The 26,611-nt window shown below is 63.9% G+C and overlaps 1 protein-coding gene across 1 annotated transcript; it reads right to left on the minus strand.

The window, feature by feature from the left end:
* Positions 1-88: 88 nt before the first annotated feature.
* On the minus strand, positions 89-26,334 carry ZBTB46 (zinc finger and BTB domain containing 46). Its single transcript, XM_055138085.1, has 5 exons — positions 26,187-26,334; positions 11,443-12,406; positions 8,731-9,015; positions 3,051-3,226; positions 89-2,762 (listed from the first exon to the last, which is right to left on the minus strand). Exons 2-5 carry the CDS (start codon positions 12,374-12,376, stop codon positions 2,397-2,399), a joined length of 1,761 nt encoding a protein of 586 aa, XP_054994060.1. The 5' UTR covers positions 12,377-12,406; positions 26,187-26,334; the 3' UTR covers positions 89-2,396.
* Positions 26,335-26,611: the final 277 nt, after the last annotated feature.

Here is a 26,611-nt window from a genome sequence, read left to right on the forward strand (position 1 = left end):
CACAGGGGCTCTGCCGAGCCTGGGAGGCCGAGAAACCACCCCGGGGCCTGAGCCCCCCAGCCTCCCCCCGGCCCGTGGGTCTGCCCCCTCCAGGCTGGCCATGCCCCCTGCTCGTGCCTGCCCCACGGCACATGGCCACTGCAGTCTGCACTCTCGGGCTGGCCCTGGACAGAGTGCCGGCTGATGGCAGGCAGGTGGGGGTGCAGAGCTGCTGTCGCTGCCCGGTCACTGGACAGGCCTTGCTAAGTGCCTGCTGGACCCCAGCAGAGAGCTGCTCTCTTTGGAGAAAACCTCAGATCTCAGGATCTCAGTGGCTGCTCCCCGCCAGACCCGTCCACCACGCGTGGGCCTTGGCCATCTGCTTGCCCACCCACCCCCTGGCAGGAGCTGAAGGGCCCAGGGCCTCAGGCAAGGTCAGAGGTGCTGACTCACCTCTGGGGGGAAACCTGGGTCTGGGGGGCTCTGAGATACGCAGCCTGATCTGTGGGGGTCCTGAGATAAGGGGGTCCTGAAGTGTGGGCCTTGGTCTTCAGCTGCAGTGACCCCAGCCTGGTGTAGGCCCCTTGCTGGCCCGGCTGGCCAGGCCTGCCCTGCGCAGAGGAGGATGCGGTGCGAGCAGCGCGGCCAACAGGGAGCACTTGCAGAGTGGACAGCGCTTGCGTCCCCGGGTTGTATACCTTCCAGATGGACGTCATGTGCTCCAGGTGACCAAGCCTAGGCAGAGGGGCCCAGAGCCCGCTGCAAGCACGCAGGACCACCGCGCTGGCCCCCTCAGGCCATGGACCCAGGGCCTTCGAGCACCGGGCCAGGGGCCGTGGAGTCCCAGCGACTGGCTCCCGGCTCCAAGCCCCAGGCCCGCCAATGTGAGCGTGAGCCTCGGGATTGACGGGGGCGGGGGCTCGCAGCGGGGGTGGACACGTGCGGGGGGAGGCCCCGGACCACGCTGCGCCAGACCGAGTCTCCGCGTGCTGCGAGCTTGGGCTTGTGCGGTGGGGACTCCGCACCGAGCTGGGCCGCCAGACACCTGCATAGCCTCGGGCCGCGGATGGCTGGGGGCCCTGGGGACCCTCTCGGTCTCCCCCGCGTGGGGTCAGAGCAGCACAGCCTGGCCGTGGCCCTCAGCCCAGTGGACACTTGGCGGCTGCTGGGGAGGGCGGGGAAGTGTCCCCTCTGCGGCCTGGACTCCAGAAAGTGCCCGAGAAGCCCCCTCCCCCCTTCCTCTCTCCCTCCCCCCCTGCACTTGCCCCGGGCTCGTCGGGTGGGCGGCGCTTCGGACACAGGAGGCGAGGCCGGAGCAGCAGATCCCGCTTTATTGAGCCAGTCCCGTCACAGAGCCGCGCCTGGGGTGCGGGCCGGGCCCACCGCGCGTCCAGGCAGGGGGAAGCATGTTGCAAGAGTGACTGGGCTGCGCAGCCGAGCACGGGCTTGGAGCCCTGGGGCCGGCGCCCGTGAGGATGGCTCTGCAGGCGCGGTCCCGGAGCAGTCGGTTCCCAGAGCTGCGGATTCCAGTTCCTGCCGTCTCGGGTCTTCCCGGGGCGGTGCCCGCACTGGCGTGACCGGTCCCCAGATGCCCACCCACCCTCGCCGTCTCCACTTTGGTGCTGCGAACACCAACACACACACACAAACAAAAGGTACAAAACGTGAAATGTCACCTACACGTTCTCCTCTTCATAAAAAAATATTTATTAAACATCGATTTAAAAAAAAAATCACATAAAAAACCCTCGTCTCGAGGCTTCCTGCCGTGCTCGCTGGAAGCCGGCCAGGCCGGTCCCTCCGCACATCTTCCCTCGGTGCGGTGTGCCGCTCTGGCCGCTGGCCTGCCCACTCGGGACCCTGGCAGCCCCCAAGCAAGATGACCTGAGAGCAGGGCAGGCTGTGCCCACGCCGGGTTTGCAAAGGTTCCTGCAGAAACAGCAGGGGCAGTGCCCCCCACCCGCCCCCACAGTGCTTCCAGGTCGGGGTCCCTGTCCCCTGATAGGGGCAGCTGCTGCCCACGGCGGGTTTGGTGCTGGGTGGGGGCTGTGGGAAGTGGAGGGGGCCACGGCAGGCCTGTGCAGGGCTGACCTCCATCGGGGCCCCTGGCTGGACACCCCAGAGGGGGCCACACACGACCTTAGGACGTCACCATACCATCAGGCCTCGCCCATGTAGCAGCAAGAAGGCCAGCAGGGGCAGCCCCCTGCCAGTGCACAGAACGCAGACCCAGGCCAGGGTGCTGCCTCGGTAGATAGCACCTGAGCCGGCAGCAGCCAGAGGGCAGCCAGGTGAGGGCGGCCCCCCCACGTCACTGACCTGAGGGGGCGGGGCCATCAGTGCGGGGAACAGGCTGGCCCTGTGCGCCCGGGGGTGCTGGCCCCGGCCCTGGCAGCGGGCCCAGGAGTGCGGGGGCCTCAGGAGACCCAGGCCAGGTCCTTGGGGCCCCCGTCCAGCTCCTCGGCCTTGTCCAGCAGGGAGTCCTCGTGGGCCAGCCCCACGTCCTCCTTCCACTTGGCCTCGTCCTCGTCCTCCTCCTCGCCCAGCTCTTCCTCGCCCTCCCCACGCGGGTCTTCGGGGTCGTCCAGGTAGGGCCCCTCCCCGGCGAAGAGCTCGGGGGAGCCCTCGGCCCCGGGGCCGTCGAGGGGCCCCGCGGTGCCGTGGCCGGCGCAGTCCGCACACACGCCGTGGCGCCGCGAGCCGTGCTTGATGCCCACGCTGGCGGCCGACACGAAGGCCCGGCTGCACAGTTTGCACACGTACTTCTTGTCCTTGCTGTGCACCTGTGGGGAAACGCAGGTCAGGTCTGGGCACGGGGCGGCCACACCCTGCCCCGCCCCCCTGCACCTCACCCCCTGGCCCCGCCCCGCGCCCCTGCACCTCACCACTGGCCCCGCCCCGCGCCCGTGTGACCTCACCCCTGGCCCCGCCCCCCTGCACCTCACCCTTGCCCCCGCCCCGCCCCCTGCACCTCACTCCCGCCCACCCCGCCCCCCTGCACCTCACCCCTGGCCCCGCCCCGTGCCCCTGCACCTCTCACCCCTGCCCCCCTGCCCCACCCCGCCCCTCACCAGCGTGTGCCGCTTCATGTGCTCGCGCCGTGTGAACTTCTTGCCGCAGATGTCGCAGGGGTAGGGCCGCTCGCCCGTGTGGGAGCGCATGTGGCGCTTGAGGATGCACTGGTGCATGGCGGAGAAGCTGCAGTACGGGCACTTGAACTTCTTCCTGATGACCGTGAACTCGTTCACTGCCGACAGCCAGTGGAGGGCATCAGAGTCAGCCGCGCAGACCCCGCAGACCCCCCACAGACCCCATACAGATCCCCAAAGACCCTCACATACCCTCAGACCCTCATAGGCCCCTCAGACCCCACAGACTCCATACAGACCCACTCAGATCCACACAGACCCCCACAGGCTCCCACAGACCCCCACATACCTTCACACAGACCCTCAGACCCCCTCAGACTCCCACAGACCCCTACAGACCCCCACAGACCCACTCAGATCCACACAGACCCCCACAGGCTCCCACAGACCCCCACATACCTTCACACAGACCCTCAGACCCCCACAGGCCCCTCAGACACCTACAGACCCCCATAGACCCCCACAGACCCACTCAGATCCACACAGACCCCCACAGACTCCCACATACCTTCACACAGACCCTCAGACCCCCACAGGCCCCACAGGCCCCTCAGACCCCCTCAGACCCCTACAGACCCCCACAGACCCACTCAGATCCACACAGACCCCACAGACCCTCAGACCCCCACAGGCTCCCACAGACCCCACAGACCGCCGTGGGTCCACCAACCGGTGCGACTCTCCCCCCGACCCTCACAACCCCACACGGGCTGTGACCTCAGCTGCCGGTGTGAAGCTGGAGCAGATCGGCACTGGACGCGGTGGGCGCCCTCCTGCAGGTCCTGACCCCACGGCTGCCCACACCCGCTGCCCTACCCGGGCCCGTGGGCCAGAGCACGCGGGAGCCGCAGGACCCTGCACATAGCCACAGGCGAAGAAGGAAAGGGGCGAGAACCAGCACATGGAGTGGCAGCAGGCAGCGAGACGCTGGCCTCGCACAGGCACACCCGGCCCACCCTGGCACCACAGACGTCCCCGAGCCCGCCAGGACGGTTCCTGAGCACAGGGCCAGGAGTCAGGTCTGAGCACACCTGCCGCCCTGGGTCCTGCTCAGGACTGCACAGCAGGCCCTGGAACAGCCCGTGGACGCTCCACTTCCTTGGACACGGCAGCAGGGGAACCCAACCCTGGGTACGAGGATTGCTGTTTCTGCTCCCTCTGCTTTGGGGCCACCCGTGAAGGTCCTCATGGCTTACTCCTGGCTCACTCCCGGTGGGGTTAGGGCCACACATGGCGCTGAGGGTCGAACCACGTCAGCCACGTGCAACACAAGTGCCCTCCCTGCGTCTTATCCCTCTGGCCCCGATTTGCTGTCTCTTACCCCTCCAGCCATGACCGGCATGGGCACCTCGGCCACCGGGGCACTCAGAGCCTGTGTCATCCGGGAACTGAGTGCCCGGGTGACGTGGGCAGTGAACTCTGGGCTCTTCCAACTGTGCTGACCTCCTGGCGTCTCTGGAGTGGCAGGACCACTGTGCGGTTTCAGGTGTGTCCTCTGTCCAGGGCCACAGGCTGTACCCAGGACCCCGGGACCGTTTCTCCAGGGAGCTCGGTGGCTTTTCCCTGGGAGCTTTGTAGCTCCATGTGTTCCGTGTGGCCGCAGGTCAGTGACCCTTCATGCTTCCTTCAGTCAAGAAATGCACGAATCTCTGGACCGGCGGGCGGGAGAGGACAGTGAGCGGGACAGGGCGGCGCGGGCCAGGGCGGGGCAGGGGGCGGGACGGAAGCAGGTAACCGGTGGGCAGGGCCTGGCCAGTGCTCCCAGGGCAGTCTGCAGAGCACGTCGTGCAGGACGGCGCCTTCCCGGTAACCAGGGTCCAGGAGCCGCCAGGGACGGCGAGGCTCCGGCTCCACCGCCTCCCGCTCCCCACTGCTGCTTCCCTCTCCTGGGCGGCGTGCCATGACGTCACCGCTCTGACGTCACGGGGCACGCGCGGCTGCGCAGGAGATGCACAGGACCTGCCGTGGTGCCTGTCCCGGCTGGTCACCAGGTCCACCAACCACTGGACGCTTCCCGACCCCTCCCGCGCTCGCTCTGCAGCGTCCTGGGACCCCTGAGGGTCTGGGCTCCCGCGGCTGAAAGGGGCCCAGCCAGGTCCTGCTCCCGAGCACATAGCACGCTTTCTCCGGCTGGAACGGCTGGCCCTCCCCACGTCCCCGGTCCTGGTGGGGTGAAGCCCGGGCCCTCCCCAGAGGAGGTGACCGTGTCCCGCCCGAGTCCTGGCGGGGAGAAGCCCGGGCCCTCCCCAGAGGAGGCGATTGTGTCCCGTCCGGGTCCTGGTGGGGAGAAGCCCAGGCCCTCCCTAGAGGAGGCGACCGTGTCCCGGGTCCTGGGGGGCAGAAGCCTGGGCCCATGGCTCCGGGCGCCTTGCAGGACGCTGGGGTCAGCGCTAGCCTGCATCTGTCCTGGCAGCTTCTGCGCCTGTGGCCCAGGGCCCGGTACCCTGGCATGTCCCTTGCCATGTCCTCTGGTGGGCACTGAAGACCCTCCCTTGGCCTCAGGAAGAGGGTTTGGGACGTGGCCACTTGGCCTTGTTTCCTTGGGCCATGGCTGACAGTGCTCAGCGGGTCCTGGCCAGGAGAGCTGCCCCTGGGCTGTTCTCTGGGGTGACGCCTGGCGACGCCCAGGGGCCATCTGCATTGAACCAGGGCAGCGCCTCGGCCCCGGTACCATCCCTCCAGTCCAAAGTCACCTTTTCCTTATTGTTTTTTTCTTTTTGGGTCACAGAGACGCTCAGGGGTTACTCTGGGCTCTGCACTCAGGAATGACTCCTGCCGCTGCTCGGGGGACCATACAGGAAGCCGGAGATTGAACCCGAGTTGCCATACAGGAAGCCGGAGATTGAACCCGAGTTGCCGCCTGTGAGGCCAATGCCCTCCCCGCTGTGCTGTCCCCCGGCCCAGCAAAGGGCCCTTTTCCTTTTCGGCCGTGTCAGGCGTTGCCTGGGCTTAATCCTGGCTCTGTGCTTGGGGGCCATACGGAGAGCCGGGAGCTGAACAAGGGCGAGCGTCTGACCCCCGTCCGCAGTGAGACTGTGGCCATGGGGGGCCCCTGGGGGGGCAGTGTAGGGAGCTCATGATCCCATCTGTGCTGGGCAGCCGCCTATACCGTCCAAATCCAGCAGGTGCTGCAGGACACTCCTCGTGGCCTTCCGGCCCCCGCCCAGGGCTCACTGCAGACCCCTGGGCAGGGCCCCATGCACACCCACACCCTCCCCAAACCACCGGTGCGGCCTAAATCCAGCGAAGATCCAGCAGGGGTGCAACCTGGATCAAAAGTCAGTTTTTGACTTTTTCATTCATTCTGTTGGGCCGTCTGGTGCATGGACGGGCCCAGGTCCTCGGCTACAACCTTCCAACATAATATGGGTGACTCCCAAGGGGGGCTCAGTGGGCTCTGTGGCCCGACACTGGGCGGGTCAGTGGTCCAGAGTCCAGGGTGACCGCTGCTGGCCTGCAGCTCCAGCAGTGCTTGGGCCATGGGGTGATGGGGGCCAGCCACAAGCGAGCAAGCGTCGTCTCCCCTTTCTCATCTCTCCAGCCCCTCGTTCAGGGATCAAAGGGCCCAAAGGGCATGGCCTCAGCCTGAGGACCTCGACGAGTTCCGGTCACTGCCGCCACCTGAGTCAGGCTGGCCAGGGTGTCCCCTGGGTGAGGGGCACTGGGGCAGTGGCTCCCCATGGTGTTCAGGGGTGTCCACGTGGCGTTGTGGCAGGTGGGCGTGAGGCTCTGGGGAGTGGACCGGCCTCCAGCAGGGAAGAGATCAGACATCGGGATCAGAGAAGCCCTCGGAAACTGTTTTGACTTTAATAGAAACCAACTGAACTCCCAACACCAGCCACTACTCCCTCCAACTGCAAGGTCTTGCCATGGGGCTTGGTGTGCCCACCTCCCGGGCAATGCCCGGGGCCACACCCCCTGGGACACGCCCACCCACAGGCGGTGCCCTCCCGGGCAAGCAGGGGGCTGTAGGCTGCTGGGACTGGGGGTGCTGGGCTGTCCGTGCTACCTGCCTGGCAGGGGATGTGCTGCCGTCTGTCCGCCCACATGTTCCCTAGTGGGTGTCCCGCTCAGAGAAGGGTGTGATTTCCACACAGCAGTGACATCACTTCCTGGGACAGGGCCTGCCGTCAGGCTGGGGGAAGGACACCAGCTCTCTGAGCACTGGAAGCGAGTCTGTGACCTCTCCCAACGTGCTGCCCAGTGAGAAGGCTGGTCTGCAGTGGGTGCAGTCCTGGACTGAGGTCTGTGCCCACGACCTGCAGGGGTTGGCCAAAGCAGCCCCCCACACACATCCTGGCTTTGGGTGGCCATCTCAACAGACCCCCATTCCAATAGAGACCCCCACTTCCCTTCACAAGAGCCCCTGAGAGCCCTGTGAGGCCCCCTCCTCGCCACACTGTGGCCTCAGCACTGGCGCGCAGGGCTAGCAGCGCCTATAGCCACGGGGCGCTGGACACGGGCAGCACCTCCCAGAGCAGGCGGTCAGCCTGCAGGAGACTGGCCCTCCCGGGTGCGGGACAGGACTCCCTGAACCTGTCCTGCTGTCCTGCTGGCCCCGTGTTCCACCCAAGCAATGCCACATCGCCACCCCCAGAGCCGTCGCCAGGGTCTGGCCACGCGGACATCGCCTGAGAGGAGGGGAGGGAAGGCCGGGGCCGGAAGTCAACCCGACAAGCCAAGGAGCAGCCTGCCTGGGAGGGGTCAGGCAAGGCTGCCAGAGCTACGGGAAAAAGGAACCTTTTTCTAGATGGTCCCAGAGGCAAGCACCCTCTAGAAGGTCCAGAAAGGACCTCCGTACACTGGTTGCTGGTCACTGTCCATTTCATGGATCTCTCATTAGAAATCTCCCGCCTCAACCTGGGCTGTCACAGCCACGAAGTCCAGAGCCCACGGACAGTCCAGGCAGCTGGCCCGGGTTCAATCACTGCACCACACAGGGGCCCCCAGCAGTAGCAGGAGTCAGCCCTGGGCACACTGGGTGTGGCCCCAAGCCCCACCCCAGATGAACGCAGCTGTTCCCAGTCTGAGTCAGCAGTCAGGCCCTGGACTCAGGCGAGACACTCCCCCACAGAGCCCAGCACCCCCCAGGGGCTCCCAGAGGGGAGGCGGGGACCAAACCTCAGGGCACCGGAAGTCAGTGCTGGTAAGCCACAGGATGTCCTGTTTCAAAGGCAGTGAAGGCCCAGAGACTCCCCTCCCAGGCCCCCTCCCAGAGGGCACTGGGCACCACCCTAACACAGCCCTCTGCCCTGCCAGGCACCTGCGTGTGGACACACCACTCAGTTCCTGAAATGCCTGGAACCTGTCTGCTGGCTGGACGTGGCTCTGGGTTCCTTCATGCACCCATACATGAACACACATGCACACACACATGCACACACACGCGCACACACATACATGCACACGCACACACATGTGCACTCACACACATGCATGCACATACGCACGCACACACATGCGCACGCACAGGTGTGTCATCCAAAGGTGGGCACTGGGCTGCCAGGTGCCGAGTCACATCTCGGCCCTGCTGAGCAGGGCGGCACCGGGTGCCTCTTCCACGCCCCCGCCCCGTGCCTGACCAGGGCAGCCGGGCACTCACAGGACAGGGAGTGGGCGCCAGGCGGCAGGCACTCCAGCAGCAGGGAGCTCTCCTCGCCCAGGACGTCGGCCTTGAGTGACAGCAGGCTGTTCTTGCTCATGAGCGCTGCCCGCAGGTTGGCCACCGCGGCGGCCTGCTGCAGCGCCTCGTCCTTCTCGGGGGTGAGCGGCGGGCCCAGGCAGCCCACGTCCCCGCCCAGCAGGCTCTCCTCCACGTGCGCATAGAGGTCTGCCCTGTCCCCGTGCCTGTCGGGGCCGCCAGCTTCAGGGATGGCCAAGTCTGCACCTGAGGGGAGACACAGGACTGGTCACCACCAGGCTGCGGGCCCAAGGACACGCCGTCGGGCAGCAGCTGGGCCCCATCAGAAGCCCCCAGAGACTCGGGTCTCCAGGGGGGCGCATGCCTGGCTCAGCCTGCACGCCGACCCTGGAGCAGATGGTCCACGCTGAGAGTAAACGGCCACCTTGGAGGGGCAGAAGGGCCAAGGGGCAGCACGGGACGGGTCAGGCCAGGAGCGAGTCCAGCAGAGGCCATGGAAGGGAGCACTGTGTAAGGGTGGTGTGAGGGCTGCCTGCCGTGTGCAAGCCGCAAAGCTCAAAGCAGCCAGAGGGGGGCGCTCAGAGTGGGCCACAGGTGAGAGCCTCAGCACGGCGGAGGGCACTGGCCTTGCACGCAGCCAACCCAGGCTCGATCCCCAGCACCCGGAGAGTCCCATGAGCACTGCCAGGAGTGATTCCCAGTGCAGAGCCAAGAATAATCCGTTTTGGGTGTGGCCCCCAAAGCAAAAAAACAATACAAAGGGGCCGCGTGCCAAGCTCCGGCTGCCTCCCGGGTCAGCCTGGGAAGGTGGACATGAGCACTGCTGGGTGAGGTCGGCCCTCAAAAAAGAAAAACGCTGGGGCTGCAGAGATAGGGCAGGGGTCAGCCTCGCATAGGACCGACAGGCCCCACACAGGGACCCCGAGCCCAGCTGGGTGTGGCCCCACACCAAATCAAACCCAGCAAAAAGCCCAGACTGGACCTGGACCGCGGGCAGCCTGGTGGGGCTGCAGGCTCTGCCCCCTCCCCAGCACGCGAGACGGAGGGGGCTTCGGAGCGGAGACAGAGCTGGCGGCAGCTCAGCCCCCGCCCTTCTCCATGTCAAGACACGCCAGGCAGCGAGACCCGGGCAGATGTCCTGCCTGCTGTGCCCGACCCAGGGCTGGGGCTGGGATGGTGGGTCTGGGACAGCCACGGCCCCGCCGCAGAGCGGCCGATCCCAGGTCCCCACGAGCACACACTGCAGGAGTGAGCCCCACGCCCACTGGCCCCAGGAGTGGGATCAGGCGTCTCTGAGGTGGAGAAGTCGGAGAAACAGGGACGAGAGGCGGCAGAAAACCTGAGAGCTGCCACAGTTGCTATGGTGACGCCAGGCTGCATCAGACCAGCCAGCAGGGGCCTGGGGGCACGTCTGCCCCCTCACCTCCCTTGGGGGCTGTCTGCTCCTGGCCCCACCCAGCCCCTGGGGGCACGCCTGCCCTCCCTGTCCCCCCGGGGGCACACCTGTCCCCTGCCTCCCAAGCCCTGCCCGCCTGTGCAGGGAGAAGTCTGACCTTGGACCAGAGGCACAGATGCTGGGCTGCAGGCTGGAGGCTGACAGGACCCGCGGCCCCCACCTCAGCCCAGGTGTCTCTGCAGCCCCCACCCCGGTTCTCGGGGGCACAGGCGGCAGACACAGGGCCCGAGATGCTGCCGGCACCCATTGGGGCCTGCTCCGGGACCATGGCCAGGGCAACTGCCCTCCTGCTGGGCACCCAGGGCAGGGCTGTCCACCGAGGCGCACGCTGGCTCGCAGGGCCATGTCCGGACCCAGCCGGGGCGGGGGCAGGGCTCGTCAGGGCTCCCACACTCCTGCCGCAGGCCTGGGAAGACTTGGGGGTACCCGGCAGCTGGACACTCCCCACCAGGGCCCGGCTCCCCTCCTCACTGGGGTCTCCAACCATCCCACATACTCCCCGCCACCAAGCAGCCCCCCTGTGCCCCCCGCCCAGCCCCGCACCCCCACTGCCCCCGGGAAGGAGGGAAGCCGGATCCCTGGGCACGTGGTCATCATAGGCTTAGCCCGGGGAGCCTGTCTCAGGGCCGGCCGGGCTCAGGACACCAGAGCCAGGTCAGGGAACAGGAAACGTACCCGGCCAAGGTGCTTTGTGGGCCCGCACCCCCCAATCCAGGCACAGGCAAACTACAACTGCGTGGGGCATTCTCATGAGCATCATGCAATGGACACACACGCTGACCACAAGAGCAGGGCCACAGGGCTGGGGCGGACGCACGGTCCTGCAGTCCTCCTCCGCTTTGTCCTTTCCTACTCTTGGGCCTCACCTGGCAGTGCCCAGGGCTGACTCCGGGCAGGCGAGGGGGGTCACAGGCGCTGCCAGGTGTGGAAACTGGGTTGGCTGCTCGCAAGGCAAGTGTCCACCCACCGTACCCTCCCTCTGGGCCCTTGTTCCGGTTTTGGGTGTTGCGGGTTGCTAACCCAGGACCCCGGGGACAGCTCGGAGCCTGCATGACACCTGGGTTCCACCCCGGAACTGCACAAAAAACGAAAACGAGACCACAGTGTCGGCAGGGCAGTGCCTGCGCCCGACAGCCTGGGGCCGTGCAGCCCCTCCCAGGGACAACCGCCACGACTGGCCTGTACCCCACCCGCCCGGGACGGGGGGAGAGGCTCACCTGAGTCTCGACTGCTGAAGGGCCAGGTGGACGCAGGCAGGAAGGACGGCACCGGGGAGCCGGCCCGGCTCCCGTCCCCCGCCTGCTGCGTGATGTGCCTCACCGTCTCCTTGTTCTTCCGGTTCTTCCGGCGGCCTGCGGGCTGCCAGCTGTCGCCGCTGGCCTGCTCTGAGAAAGGGTTCTGGGCGCCAGCCTCCCGGGGGCAGGGCAGTTCGCTCTCCCCGTACGGCGACGGCGAGACCTGCTCCTCCTTGATGGACAGAGTCCCGCAGACCATGTCGCCCGGCCACAGTGCCTGGGGGCCCAGGTCCTCGGCGCCCTCGGCCTTGGGCTCGGGGTCCTCCTTCCCGTAGCTGCTCCCGCCCTCATGGCAGCTGGCGATGGCTGAGTCCCCCGAGGAGTTGGTGGGGCTCGTGCGCCGTGCCAGCCACGGGGAGATGCTCCTGCCGGCCATCACGGCCGAGATGAGCGCGTCCGTGCCGCCGCCTGAGCCGCCCACCTCAAACTCCGAGAGCTCGTCGGAGGCGTCGGGCTTGATGCTGATGTCCAGGGCGGCCTTGATGAAGTCGTGGCAGGCCTGCACAATGTCCGTCATCTGCAGGAAGCTGGCGGCAGACATGACCTCGATGACGTTCCTGCTGGTGAGCGCCAGGTGGGCCGAGTACATGAAGTCGATGATGGCCTGGAAGCCCTGGGCCGTGACGATGTCCAGGTGGGTGACCGTGGCCTGGCCGGGCGCCCTCTGCGCCTGGCAGTACAGCGTCTTGAAGTAGCGGCTGCTGCCCAGCAGCACGTTCTTGTGTGCGCGGAAGACCTTGCCCTCCACCACCACACATGCGTCACACAGGACTCCGTGCTGCCGCTGCTCATCCAGCTCCCGCAGCAGCTGCCGGTAGTGGGACGCGATTTCCATATCTTCCCTGCGGCTGTGCATTCGGAAGCCCCAAGCGGTCGCCTACGGACACTGTGGGGAGGAGACAGTGAGCAGGGGCGGGGCGGAGGGCAGCAACGGGCCCACCCCCAAGACCACATGAGCACAGCGGACCTGGGCAACCAGGGCAACATCCCTGAACCAAGAACTAGCCCACTGGCACAGGGTCCCCGCACAGAGGGGCCAAACCATCCAGCCCACTTAAGGGAACCGGGTAGGAAAGAGCAGAGTTGGCATGGACAGTCTCACATGCAGAGGCCCAGGGCCTGCCCCCAGTCACCCACGGCCCCTGGGCACTCGGCTGGGAGCAGACTCAGAGCACTGCCAGGTGTGTCCCCAAAACCCACAGAACAGGGCAGTACAGCTCAGCAACCGCCCACGGACTCTGAGCACCACCAGGCAGGACCCGCCGCTGACAGCGCAGGCACAGCCAGAAGGAAGGCTTGAGACAGAAGCTCCTGGTACACCCTCGCAGTATGCCCTCCTGGTACACCCCTCCCGCACATCCTGCCTGGCACAGCCCACCCCGACAGGGGAGCCCAGCTTTCCAGATGCAGCACCGCTCCCCTGACCCTCAGAACGCCGACAGACACACTGGCCTGCCGTCTGCTTTCAGGGTGGGGTCACTGTCGCCCAGCCCGAGTGTGGGCCAGGGCGGCCTCTGTGGGCTCGGATCCTGGACCCTCTCTCCTGGTCTGAGCCCACCACTGGCTGGAGACGGGAGAAGAGACAGTGGCTGCAGATGGGTGATTCCAGCCTCTGGGGGGCTGTCAGGGCTGGGCAGGACTCTGGCAGAGGCCGCTGCTCAAAGTACCAGGAGCACGACCACTAGGCCCCGCCCCCGCCCCCGCCCGCCTCCGCACCCAGGCCCCGCCCACATTCCAGCCCTCACCACGCCCACCGCATCCAGGCCACGCCCACATCCCAGCCCTCGCCACGCCCACCACATCCAGGCCCCGCCCACACCCCGCCCCTCCCGCAGCAGCCAGGCCCCGCCCGCACCAACCCACCTCATCCCGCCCCCTGCAGCCAGGCCCCGCCCACAAACCGCCCTCGCCACGCCTACCGCAGCCAGGCTCCGCCCCCTTACCTCCACTGCCAGGCGACCCTACCCACACCCCTTGGCGCTTATACCCTGGTTCTATTTAGTCCCCGGCTACGGCCTGCCCCCGCCCCTCCAAGTCCCCCTTGCACCCTGCCCCGTCAAATGTCACCTTGGGGAAGACAGGAAGGAAGTGTGATCACAGGGAGACCCCACGACGCTCTTCCCGGCCTGTGCGGTGCGACAGGACCCTCTGGGGCCCAGGGCAGCTCCCTAGGGCTCGGGTCCTGGGAGGAAGGCGTGGCCAAGGGAGTGGGCAGAGAGGGCGGGGCAGTGTTGGGAGCACCGGCAGGCTTTTGTCCAGCCTCAGACCCACTCCTTCACGCCCTCCCTCGCTGGTGGGAAGTTGGGGGTCTTTGTTCTGAGGAGTGCGGGGAGGGCCCACCTGTGCGGAATGGGCGTGAACCAGCAGCCCGTGGCAGCTACCTCCCAGGTGAACATCAAACACCAGCCCCGCGCAGCTGGGCAGAGCATCCCCTGAGCATGCCAGGGGTTCCCCAAACACAACTGGCGGCTCCCACGAGCAGACCACAGCTGGAGGCCACCCTGCCTCCTGCTCGGGGCGCTGGGCCCTGACACCACAAACTCGAGCCTTAAGTCCTAAGTCTCCTTAGGGGCTAGAGACAGCGTGGGGAGGGTGCTTTCCTCGCATACAGCTGGCCTGGGTCTGATGCCCAGCACCTCATCTGGTTCTCCGAGGACCACCGGGAGTGGGGTGACCCCTGGGAGCAGAGCCAGGAGTAGGCCCTGAGCATCACTGAGTGTGCCGCCCCCACCAAACACACACACAAAGAGAAGTCTCCCTTTTTAAAAAGTCTCCCTTAAATGCTGATGGGTGGAAGTACAAGAAAATACCAGATGTGGGCAGGGGCAGGAAGGATCCCAAACACCCAGAGCTGTGCGCGGGGCTCTCGTGCTGCCCTCACGGCTGGGAGGGGAGAGGCCATCCTCAGGTGCAGTGCACACAGGGGCAGCCCAGGACAGTGGAGGAGGGAGTGGGGGTTGGCCATGGGGCTGGGCGCTGGTGGACACGTCCCATGCTGACCTGACGTCAGAAGGCTGCTCCCCGCACGAGCAGAAAACCCACGTGCTCATCAATGCTACTGTGTCGGCTGGTTTGTGCCGGGACAGACATGGCCTCATTCCTGCTCCTGCCAGCAAGGAAGCAGCAGCCTGTGCCCACGGGGGCACTCCTGGCAGTGCTGGAAGAGGGGCTCCAGGAGCCGCCCTGTTCCACCCCGAGGCCCCCTTACTCCACAGGAGGGGAAAACAGGAAACAAAAGCTGCAGACTCGCTCTCAGGACTGGATCTGCTGTACTGGCCACACCAGGCACTGCTTGGGCTGACTCCTGGCAGTGCTCAGAGGACCACAGGGAGTGCCAGGCATCGACCTGGTTCAGCCACATGCAAGGCAAATGCCCTACACTCTTTGCTATTGCTTGGGCCCCTGGTGTCTTCTTCGACTTTTATTTTATTTTATTTTATTTTCCCCTCCCCACCTCCTCTTCCCCCGCTCGACTTTTTTTTTTTGCTTTTTGGGTCACACCCGGCGATGCACAGGGGTTGCTCCTGGCTCTGCACTCAGGAATTACCCCTGGCGGTGCTCAGGGGACCGTATGGGATGCTGGGAATCGAACCCGGGTCGGCCGCGTGCAAGGCAAATGCCCTACCCGCTGTGCTATTGCTCCAGTCCCTCGACTTTTATTTTTTAACTTTTATTTTCTTTCTGTTCTTCACCCTTTAATATGAAAACTGCCCACTCTAAGGGACATCTGCGGGAGCAGCTCAGACAGCTCCTATCCACCCTCCCCAGGCCCCTTCCTTAGCCTCTGTCACATCTGTCACTTATCAAGCAACACATACCAGCCCAGCAAGAACTATGCAGCCGTCCTGCACTGCGTCATGAGAAGCCGCTCCGGGAGCAGAGGAGCCACGGCCGCGGGCTCCTCTGTGCTCAGGGAGCAGCCCCGGGCCAGCTGGCAGCTGACAGGGTTGCCACCCGCACAGCAGCACAGGCCTGCCGATGTGAGCCACCTCTGCACCCAGACAGGACACGCCCAAGGCACCAGAGTGGAGGGCTCTGGCCAGCGAGTGGGGCAGCCCGCCCTGCCTCACTGGTCTGCAAGGACACCAGCAGGGTCAGCACGGGACGGGCAGCCTCAGTGATGAACAGTCACAACCCTGGCCGGGGAGGGCGAGCACAGACCAGCTGGGCACCGCCAGACACAGGGTCCAGGCGGGGGACCAAGAGGCAGGTTCTGAGAAAGGGCTCACCCCCCAAGTGGAGACGAGTCCCCCGGAGTCCTGGACTGCCTTGGCTGCTGTCGTGGGCTGTGGGAGTGGGCCATGAAGGTGACAGGACCAAGTACAAAGCTGAGGAGCAGGCACTGGGCAGACAGGGCTGGGGCCACCGGGGAGCCACCCATGCCCACAGCCACAGCTTGACCTCACTTGACCTGCAGGCCCCACTCACGGGCTGAGACCAGCAGGACAGGAAACCTTCACCCACTGGGACCATGACACCCAAGTCAACTCAGGGGTCAGGGAGACAGGGCAGGGCAAGGGCACTCCAGGAGAGGACACACAGGCCCGAGCTGTAGGGCTGCCCTGGACACCAGAGACCGAGGGAGCTTCCTGGCCCACCTCCATGCCTGTTGCCCCTAAGGCACCAGCATCCTATGCAGATTGCAGACATACATAGAACACACATTCACACACATGCACACACACAGGACTCACATGCACACACACAGGACACACATGCACACACACAGGACTCACATGCACACACACAGGACACATGCACAGATACACAGGACACACATGCACGCACATACTCATAAACACAGGACACACATGCACATACACATGAACATACACACATACATATAGAACACATGCATACTCATAAACACAGGACACACATGCACATACACATGAACATACACGCAGACATAAAACACATGCAAAGGCACAAGGCACACAGAACACACATATAGAAGCATACATGTGACACACACAGACAGACTCATACAGAACAGCCACACATACATAGAGCAAGATACAGGGCATGTGTGTATGCACACAGATATATGGGAGATGAAAACAGAGACACATGCCAGATACATACACAAACTGAAACATATACACACGGGCACATAAAACTCATACACACAAATAAACGGGACACACATACATCAGGACACAAACAGACACACAGGAACACATACACACACCAATATACACAGGATACAAACAGATACATACAATGGGACACACAATACATGCAGGAACATACATGGAGAGATACAGGAAGACACATGACAGACACAGATATACGGCACGTTCACAAGACACAGAAAGACACACAGGGACATGTGCACTACAGATACCAGAACACAAAGAGTCATGCAGGAACACAGACACGCATGAACACATACATGCACACGAACACACACACAGATCAGGAACACATGGACACAGAGAAGCACACGCACAAACACAAGACAGAGACTCAGGACACACAGGAACAGTCACGCTCACACACCAGAAGATATGCACACAGAGAGAAACACGCACACACAGGAACACACATGGGGACACGTGTGCACAAGGAACACATTTGCGTGCACAAACAGCTGCCTGCACGCCTGCCCTCCTCCTGGCCCCAGCTGAGGCCTGCCAGGCCCTCCCAGGCTCGGGTGCAAGGCTGCAGCAGGCCAGGTCACAGTGCCCGGCTGCCCAGTACAAGCACCTCGGCTGGGAGCCCTGGGTGGTCCGTGTTCTTGTTCTGTTCTCTTGGTTCCGGGGGGTCCAGCTGAAGGGACGGAGAAGGGGACTCATCGAGGACGGCCCTCCGGGAGGGCAGCTACCCCACCCCATCCTTACCCCAAGACTCCAAGACAAGGGTGAGCACAGGGAGAACCTGACTCGGAACCTGCCCCGGAGACCCGCCAGGAGATGGGCCACCTGCTGGCCCTGGTGCCCTTTCCAAGGTGCTCCCTGCTCCCCGTCAAAGCCACTTCTTGTGACAGAGCAGGCCCGGTGGCTCTGGGGGCCTGAGTCCCCGCTGACTGCCGGCTGTTCTCAGCGAAGCTCCCCCACCCCCTCGCTGTCCACTGCGGCCCCGAGTGCTGGGGGCAGCTGGCAGGGGCAGGGCTGGCTGTTCTGGGAGTCAGGGCAGACGCCTCGTGAGTGCTCCTCAGCCCTCACCGCAGAGGACGCCACTGGTCTGCCCAGCTGCTGGTTCAGTCTCTGCCCCGTGGGCTGTGGGAAGCCGAGGGCTTGGAGCGTATTTTCATGTTTGCCTCAGACTCTCTTGTCGTGGCCTCCAGACGGCCTTTCCTGCCATTACCAGGTGTCTGGAGGGGGTCCACAGAGACGCAGTGGGGGACACGCAGCCGACTCAAGTTCAACCACCGGCTCCCCATTCTGAGTGATCTCTGAGTACAGAGCCAGGAGTCAGTCAGAGCACCACCAGGAGTGACCCAAAATCCAAAACCCAACCAACCAACCAACAAAGCACCAAACAGAGAGTCTGGGGGCCAGAGTGATAGCAGGTAGGGCACTTGCCTTGCATGCAGCCACCCGGGTTCCATCCAGGAATCCCATACAGGAGACCCCCCCCCCCCCATCACTGCCAGGAATAATTCCTGAGTGCAGAGCCAGGAATAACCCGAGCATCTCGGGGTGTGACCCAAAACCAACCAAAACCAACCAACCATGCAAGCAAGCAAACAAGGAGTCTGGAGGGGCCAGAAGTGTGGCTCAGTGGTAGGCGCAGGAGACCAGGGCTCAGTCCCGGGCACCCGCCTCCCAAAATAAAAGAACCCTTGCTGTAGTTTTGGGTCACCTCCAGCAGTGATCAGGGCTGAGCCCTGGCTCTGACTCAGGGATCACTCTTCGCAGTGCTCCAGGGACCTTGGGAAGCTAAGTTGGCTGTGTGCAAGACAAGAGCCCAACCCACTGTCCTGTCACTCCAGCTCCGAAAGAAGGAGGAAATACTGAAAGATAAAAAGCAGTGAACTGCAATAGGCAATGCCCACAAGGACAGTTTCAAAAACTGTGCATGTCAGAAACTGCGGGTTCGGGGCCAGAAAGATGGTACAGCAGGTGAGACGTCTCCTACAGGCAACTGACACCACACCCAGTCCTCCTGAGCACAGAGCCTAGAGTAAGCCCCAGAATCGAAACTGGATCGGTGAGGCAAATGCCCTACCCACTGGGCCATCGCTCCAGTCCACAAGTAAGCTGGGTGTGGCCCCAAAACCAAAGCAAAAGTTGCAGATCTAAAGAACTTAAACGGGGGCTGGAGCGGTAGCACAGCGGATAGGGCGTCTGCCTTGCACGCAGCTGACCTGGGTTCCCAGCATCCCATATGGTCTCCTGAGCACCGCCAGGAGTAATTCCTGAGTGCATGAGACAGAAGTAACCCCTATGCATCGCAGGGTGTGACCCAAAAAGAAAAAATATAAATAAATAAAGAACTCAAACAGAAAGGGTTGATTATGGCCCAAGCATGACTGGAGGTGAGAGAAGCCGCCTAGCCCCGCCACAGTCTGGCAGCTGTCTTCCATCACCATGTGGCAGGAGAATGATTAGATTAGCTCAGTTTTACCTGATTTATTGCTCCAAGCACAGGGGTTGACCTCAAAAGTCCTACAAGGCTCTCAGCCTATAGGCCACAACCCAGATTCTTCTGTCGTCTGTCCCATCCCGTTGTTCATCGATTTGCTCAAGCGGGCACCAGCAACGTCTCCATTGTGAGACTTGTTGTCACTATTTTTGGCGTATCGAATACACCACGGGTAGCTTGCCAGGCTCTGCCGTGCAGGCGGGATACTCTCGGTAGCTTGCTGGGCTCTCCGAGAGGGACGGAGGAATCGAACCTGGGTCGGCCGCGTGCAAGGCAAACGCCCTACCCGCTGTGCTATCACTCCAGCCCCTGCGTCTTGAATTAAGCTGGGTCCTGGTTTGAAAAGAGCCAAGTTCCATTTGCCAGTTCTGACAGCTCTGCTCTATCGGTTAGATGGGTAGCTAAGAATTATTTCCTAGTGATTTATGTGAGTATTTTAAACCTCTTCAATATCTATGAAGTAATATTTCCCAGAACACAAGACTCTGACGCAGTCGAACACTGGGGCTGGAGTGATGGGCCAACGGGCGCTCACGCACGAAGAGCCCGAATCTGACCCTGGGCAGGCCAGGAGCTGCCCGAGCTGCAGCTGGGGAGGGTGGACCCCGAGCCCGCCTGAGAAGGAAAGCAGATCCTAATTGATTAAAGCGAAAATAACCACGGGAGCACCCAGAAGACTGTGGAGACAAGCGAATGTTGCTCGGGCTCCCTCAGTAGCCGGCAGAGCCAGACGAGAGGCGGCGGGACCGACTGCCTGGGGCCAGGCCGGGGCTGCAGCTGCTCCCAGCCCACCGACTGGGGTCGGACGGAGGCTCCTGCACACCAAGCAGGTGCTCTGCCTCCTCCCGCTCCTCCCAGCCCCACGCCGGCTCCAGGTATGGTGTCACCTAAGAAAACTCTGGCAGAACCCAGCAAACTGACTGGCTCTTTGACAGCAGTAAGATGTTTCAGACGTCTGGCCGTGAGCACTCTCAAGGCTCGTCACGTCTGGAGCTGTCCTAATGCTTTATGTGCAGAGAAGCCTAAGAAAGAGACGTTTCTGGTCTTTCTTTGGGAGGGAGGGCTGCACCCGATGATGCTCAGGGGTTACTCCTGACTCTCCTGGCAGTGCTCAAGGGACCACAGGGGTGCCGGGGACTGAACTGCAGGTCAGCCACGTGCAAGGCAAACACCCACTCCACTGTGCCATCTCGCTCCAGCCCCTATGGACTCTGGAGCTCAGATCTGCCACAGAACTAAAGATTCAAGATTGCAGAGCTAAGGGGCCAGAGAGACAGTACAGTGGGCAGGGCATCTGTGCTGTACACATTCCACCTGGCTTGATCCCCGGCACGCCATACAGTCCCCCAGCCCCTGCCAGGAGTGGTCCCTGAGCACAGAATCAAGAGTCAGCCCTGAGTACTGTTGGGTGTGGCCCCAAAACAAAACAAACAAAAAACTGTAGGGTTGAGGCCAGAGAGAGAGAGTGAAGGGCTGAAGGCACCAATCTTGCAGGCAGGTCAACCCAGTTTGACCCTCGGGGCCTGAGTTCCCTGGGCATGGCCCTGCCCAGCCCTGTCCCCTGGAGGTAGGGCTCACGAAGGCAGGTGTTCCCACAAGGGCAGGAGTCCCAGGAGGGCTGAAAGGCTGGCGAGGGTAGACAGAACGCTGGAGTTCTTGTATGTTTGAAACTACGGGTGTTTTCGCAGTTTTAAACACTTTTCCTTTTTTTTTTTTTCTTTTTGGGTCACACCTGGCGATGCACAGGGGTTACTCCTGGCTCTGCACTCAGGAATTACCCCTGGCCATGCTCAGGGGACCATATGGGATGCTGGGATTTGAACCCGGGTCGGCCGCGTGCAAGGCAAACGCCCTACCCGCTGTGCTATCTCTCCAGCCCCAACACTTTCCTTTTTGACCTGGGAGATCGTATCCAACCTTGAGCAGAACTGAGACTCCTGTTTTGTTCTCCTCACACTTCGAGTTTAAGCATTTTCATATTTTTGGAGATGTGCCTGTTTGCAAAAGTCCAGAAAGAAACATTTTCTATCTGTAATGGATCATTTGGAAAGTGGTGGCACCCCAAGGCTCTAGCCAGAACGTCGGACAGGGGCGGGCTCTGGTACCCATGGGCACACACAGGACCTCAGCCTAGTGACCAGAAGCCTCGGGACATTTTTGAGACCTTGAGAATTAAAAAAACTAATCCCAATATACAGGCGTTCAGGGGGACCCTGATGGTGACGAGAATGTTTTTTCCTTCCCAGACTGAATTTTAGTTTTTTTTCAAATAATAAAAGCTATGCGGGGCTGGAGCGATAGCACAGCGGGGAGGGCGTTTGCCTTGCACGCGGCCGACCCGGGTTCGATTCCCAGCATCCCATATGGTCCCCTCAGCACCGCCAGGAGTGATTCCTGAGTGCAGAGCCAGGAGTAACCCCTGTGCATCGCCAGGTGTGACCCAAAAAGCAAAAAAAAAAAAAAAAATGGAAACAGTAGAACATGGGAAAGGGAAGTGAATCCCCAAATGCCCCGTACCAAAAATGCCGGCCTCTGCTGCCTCAGCCTCTCGAGCTGATCGCAGAGACTGAACTTTGGAGCCATATGCCATACGCAGTTTTGAACACTGCTTTTTATTTAGTAGGTTTTTCACCTTTATATGTCATTAAACGTACTCAAACCTTTTTTTTTCTTTTAGTGGAGACCACAAGGTTTTCTTTATTTCAGTTTTAGATTCTGGGCCACAACCCCTGGGACTCAGCTGCTCCTGGCCCTGTGCTCAGATAGGGATCGCAGCCAGGGTCTCTCGTGTGCTCCAGCCCGAGTCACCCCCACCCTGCACCACAAGGTTGAGTTTAGTCTACCTTAAATCTTATCCCATTATCCCATTTTTGCACTTTTTAATTTTTTGGGAAAATTTCATTCATTTTTATTTTGGAGCAATAGCACAGCGGGTAGGGCGCTTGCGTTGCATGCCGCCGACCCGGGTTCGATTCCTCCGTCCCTCTCGGAGAGCCCGGCAAGCTACCGAGAGTATCCCACCCGCACAGCAGAGCCTGGCAAGCTACCTGTGGCGTATTTGATATGCCAAAAACAGTAACAAGTCTCACATTGGAGACACTGCTGGTGCCCGCTCGAGCAAATTGATGAGCAATGGGACGACAGTGACAGTGACAGTGAATAATTTTTGGCTAATGATGTGGCAAGTTAGAAATTATTTCTTTGGTTTGGGAGCCACACCTGGCAGCTCTCAGGGCTGACTCCAGGCTCTGTGCTCAGGGATCACTCCCGGCAGGGCTCAGGGGATCATATGGGGAGCAGGGACGAACCCGGGTCAGTGGCCTACAAGGCCAGCGCCCTCCCCGCTGCACCCCCCCCCCACAGTGACCCTGAGCACCACTGTGGGTACAGACATGGGAGAGCCTGGAGGGAAGGCAGCTGACCCCTGGAAGAACCTCCCCACCAGATGTCCCCAGTGACCCTGTCCTGGGACCACTCGGTCTGTGCCACACCCCAACTGTACCCTGAACACTGATGGGAGCTGCACAACCCCTGGCAGGAGCAGGCACAGCGCCACCTGCAGGCAGAGGCAGGGACACACACACCCCTCTCTCTGTCTCTCTGTGCTTCGGGGCTTCTGCCTGAGCCGAGCCCTCCCACACGTGTGCACGCATCAGGGAAGGGCAGGGATCTTACGGAAAACAGCTTCCGCCTACAAGAAGGGACGAGGGCTCATGGGCCCAGCACGGCCCCCTCCTCCGTTCCACACTCCCACAGTGACCCTATTCAGTGAAGCAGCCAGAGCTGAGGCCCGTAAGCTGGAAGGAAGAACAGTAGGACCGCAACGGCCCAGACCAGCGGAGGGCTGAGGGCTGCAGAGATGCTCGCGGGCTGGGGCGTGCGTTTCGCATGCAGGAGCCCTGCTCCCGTGCCCCTCACACACGGCCCCAAGTGCAGAAGAACCCACCCCCAGCACCAAGCTGGGAATAGCCCTGAGCACTGTGGGGATGACCCAAAAACCAGAAAAAAATTAGAGCTGAATGTAATTCTTTCTTTTTGGGCCACCCCACAGTGCTCAGTGGCTATTCCTGGCTCTGTGTTCAGGAGTGACCCCAGCATACTCCCGGGACCAAATGTGGGGCTGAGAATCTGAACTGGGTTTGGCAGCTTACAAGGCAAACCTCCTACCTCCTGTACAATCCCCGGCCTCTGGGCCTAATTTAAAACAAAACCAGGGGCTGGAGCGATAGCACAGCGGGGAGGGCATTTGCCTTGCACACGGCCAACCCGGGTTTGATTCCCATATGGTCCCCTGAGCACTGCCGGGGTAATTCCCGAGTGCAAAGCCAGGAGTAACCACTGTGCATCGCCGGGTGTGACCCCCCCAAAAAAATCAGGCTGCCCCTCAATCCTGAGCTTACCCCTGGTCTGGCTGGTTGCTCCTTTGCCTTTTCCCCACTCTGGTCTGCGCATGCTGCACGGTGGGTCCCTTCTCTGCTCTCAGCCTGTCCCTCATGGGACTGCCTCGCTTCACAAAACCCAACCCACGCTCACCAGCCCGAGACAAGGGCCAGTGCAGTAGAACCGACTCACAGGTGACCAGCGCTGCACGGGACCAGCCCCGGGGCACGGGGTACATCTGTTGGCCCTGGAGCCACCTGCCAACAGCCCCTTTCCAAGGACGCGCCCCTCTCCGGTAAAAATTGTTTCCTGTGACGGAGACCAGGTGACTTTGGGACCCCAGTCCCCCAGCTTCCCACAGGCCGACTTTCTCCAGCAAAGCTTCCCCGACCCCGCGCGCGGTCCACTGCAGCCTGACCCCTGACCCCCACAGCTGTGATGCAGCCTCGACCCCTGACCCCTGACCCCCAGCTCTCCACTGTGGCCTCAGCAGGTCAAAGCAGAGAGCGCAGTGTCTGCAAGTGGTGTCCCCTGAGACTCAGGGCCGGGCGTGGCCCTGTGCCCAGCCCAAGTCCCCTCCTGCATCCCCACCCGCCCCTGCCCGCGGCCATGCCCTGGCCTGCTGGCCACCTGCCCTCCCCAGGGGCTGGTGTGAGCACTGAGCGCCCCCCAGAAGCCAAGGCCCCACCCTCACGCTCCTTTTGTTTTTCCCAGCTCTGGCCTGGGGGTCACTGCCTGCTTGGCCTCCCAGGCCTTCACTCCGGGCATTCCAGGGCCTCGAGCAGCAGGAGTGAGGGCAAAGGGTCCCGGAAGGTGCAAGGCCTCATCCTCACTCCAGCACCCGGGGCCCGGCCCCCAGCACCACACACAGGAGACCAGACCTGGCGGAGGTGACCACGGACAGCCCGAGGGGCAGTGCTGCCATCTGCCCACGCCCCGGGCTGGCCACCCGCACAGGCCCCGGACCTGGATGCAGAAGGTCCTGCCGGCCGGGCGTGCCCACCACCTGCTGTGAGGACCCAAAGGAGCAGCCCTGCTAGGAAGTGGGCTGGCCGAGCAGAGGACAGCAGGCCACCCTGCAGGGAGGGGCCCAGGAAACTGCAGGGCTCTGCTGGTGGCCCAGTAGCCGCTGCAAAGCCCAAGGAGCGGAGACTTACTGCCTACCAGCCGAGCACAGCGGAGCTGCCGGACACCCACGAGCACCCTCCCCAGGCCCCACCCCAGCCACTGACGCTGCCCAGAGGCCATGCCTGCTCAGAAGTCAGCATCTTTGCCCGAGAACTGTCCAAACGGCCAGTCAAACTGCCTGGCCCGTCCTGGGCCGACTCTGACTGGTGGGTCTGTTCCCTTCAACACAACCCTTATTGGCCAGAGGGGCGGGACTGGGGCCCACCTCCGAGGCCCCGAGCAGGCCTGGGGGGCCCTACACTAACACAGCAAACCCCAGGGCACCACCGTCTCCGGGCTGGGAAAGGTCATTCCCACGGACCCACGAAGCGCAGGTGTGGGGGCCCCAGGCAGGGGGCGCCACCCGCGACCCCGGGAGAAGAGCCCGCAGCCCACCGACCAGGGGCCAGCCAGGCGCAGAGGCCGGACCCGCGGACCAGCTGGGGCAGCGCAGCGGCGCGCATGCCCAGGGCGTCTCCGGCCAGCACGGCTGGGCCAGGCCCCCGCACGGGTCATCGAGGCAAGCCGGGAGAGAGGACACGCCCCACTCCCTGGACAGTGCCCCTCGCCCGCACACGCACGCGAAGTGGATAGCGCCCACGCCGCTGGGGTCAGGAGGAGGGTCAGCGAGGGCGGAGTGCGGACCGTCAGTCGCACGAACACGGAAACGGGGGGGCACCTGTCCCAGAGGTGCGGGCAGGTGAGGCCGGGCGGCCACAGAGCCCCGAGGAGAACAAAGCCGGGCGCAGCTGCCCCAGAAACAGACCGCAGGGACTCGGTGGCCCAATTTCCCGTCCTCGGAAAGCCCCGCGCGCAGGCCCTGCCCGGAGCCTGCTCCGAGACCTGCGTGGCCACCACCTCTAGGGGTCACCCCGTCCATGCTCGCGGGGGGCCGGGACGTCGCGGACCGCAGCGGGTGCGGCGCCCAGGGCAAGGCCACAGGTGGCCCCGCGGCCCGCGCGCCGAGTGGACGGGCCGCGCGCGGCAACAGCTGGTTCCCACGCGGAGCGGAGCGGGGGGCCCGGCTGCCCGGCGGGACGCGGCGTCGGGGAGCGTCCAAGTTCCTGCCGAGCTCTGGAAACTTCTGCGGCAGTCCTCCTGCCGCCCCGCCGCCCCGCGGCCCCGCCGCCCCCGCCCCGCTGGCCAGCGCGAGGGTGGCCGCCCGGGCGCAGAGCGCGGCTCCCGGGACCGAGTCCGCGCGCGCAGGTGGCGCGTCCCGGCGACGCGGCGGCGCAGGACGAGGTTCGCGGGCGCCGCCGCCAAACTTTCCGGGCTCGGTTCGGGCCCCGTTGGACCCGCGGCGGGACCGTCGCGTCCGTCACGGGGAGACAAAGAGCGGCCGGGCCGGACCCCGCGCCCCGCGCCCCGCGCCCGGCGCCCGCCCCCGCGCGCGCCTTGACGCAGCAGAAATTCCCGGCTGGAGACGCCCCCGGAGCGGCGGCCCCCGCCCGACCCGCGCCGGCCCCCGGGCGCGCCCCGGCCCCGCGGTCCGGCCGGCCGCGCGCGGACAATGGGCCAGCGCCGCTTACCTGTGGCCCCATGGGGCGCGCGCGCCGCGGCCGCCGGACCGGCCCGGGGGTGGCCGCGGCCCCGGCGAGCGCTGGACGGGCGGGTCCCGGCCGCCGCGGCTCAGTCCGAGCGTCCGTCCGTCCGCGCGTCCGTCCGTCAGGCCGGCGCGCCCCGCCCGCGCTGACCCCGCCCCGCGCGCGCGCCGCCGCTGATTGGCCGCCCGGCCGCGGCCACCGCCCGGCCCGCCCCTCCCGGCCCCGGGCGCGCAGCGCGGGGGTCGCGGCGCCTCGCCCGCCGTGGGCAGCCGGACAGCGGAAATGCGGGCCCGGCTCGCTGGGCATTGTGGGAAGCCCCCTCCCCGGCCCCGCGCGCCCGCGCCGCGCCCACTCGCGGGGCCCCCGCGCCGCGCGCCCGTCGGGGGTCCCGGGACCGCGCCCGCCGCCCC

Source organism: Sorex araneus, chromosome 5 (assembly GCF_027595985.1).
Source record: "Sorex araneus isolate mSorAra2 chromosome 5, mSorAra2.pri, whole genome shotgun sequence".
In the NCBI taxonomy this organism is placed as follows: Eukaryota; Metazoa; Chordata; class Mammalia; order Eulipotyphla; family Soricidae; genus Sorex; species Sorex araneus.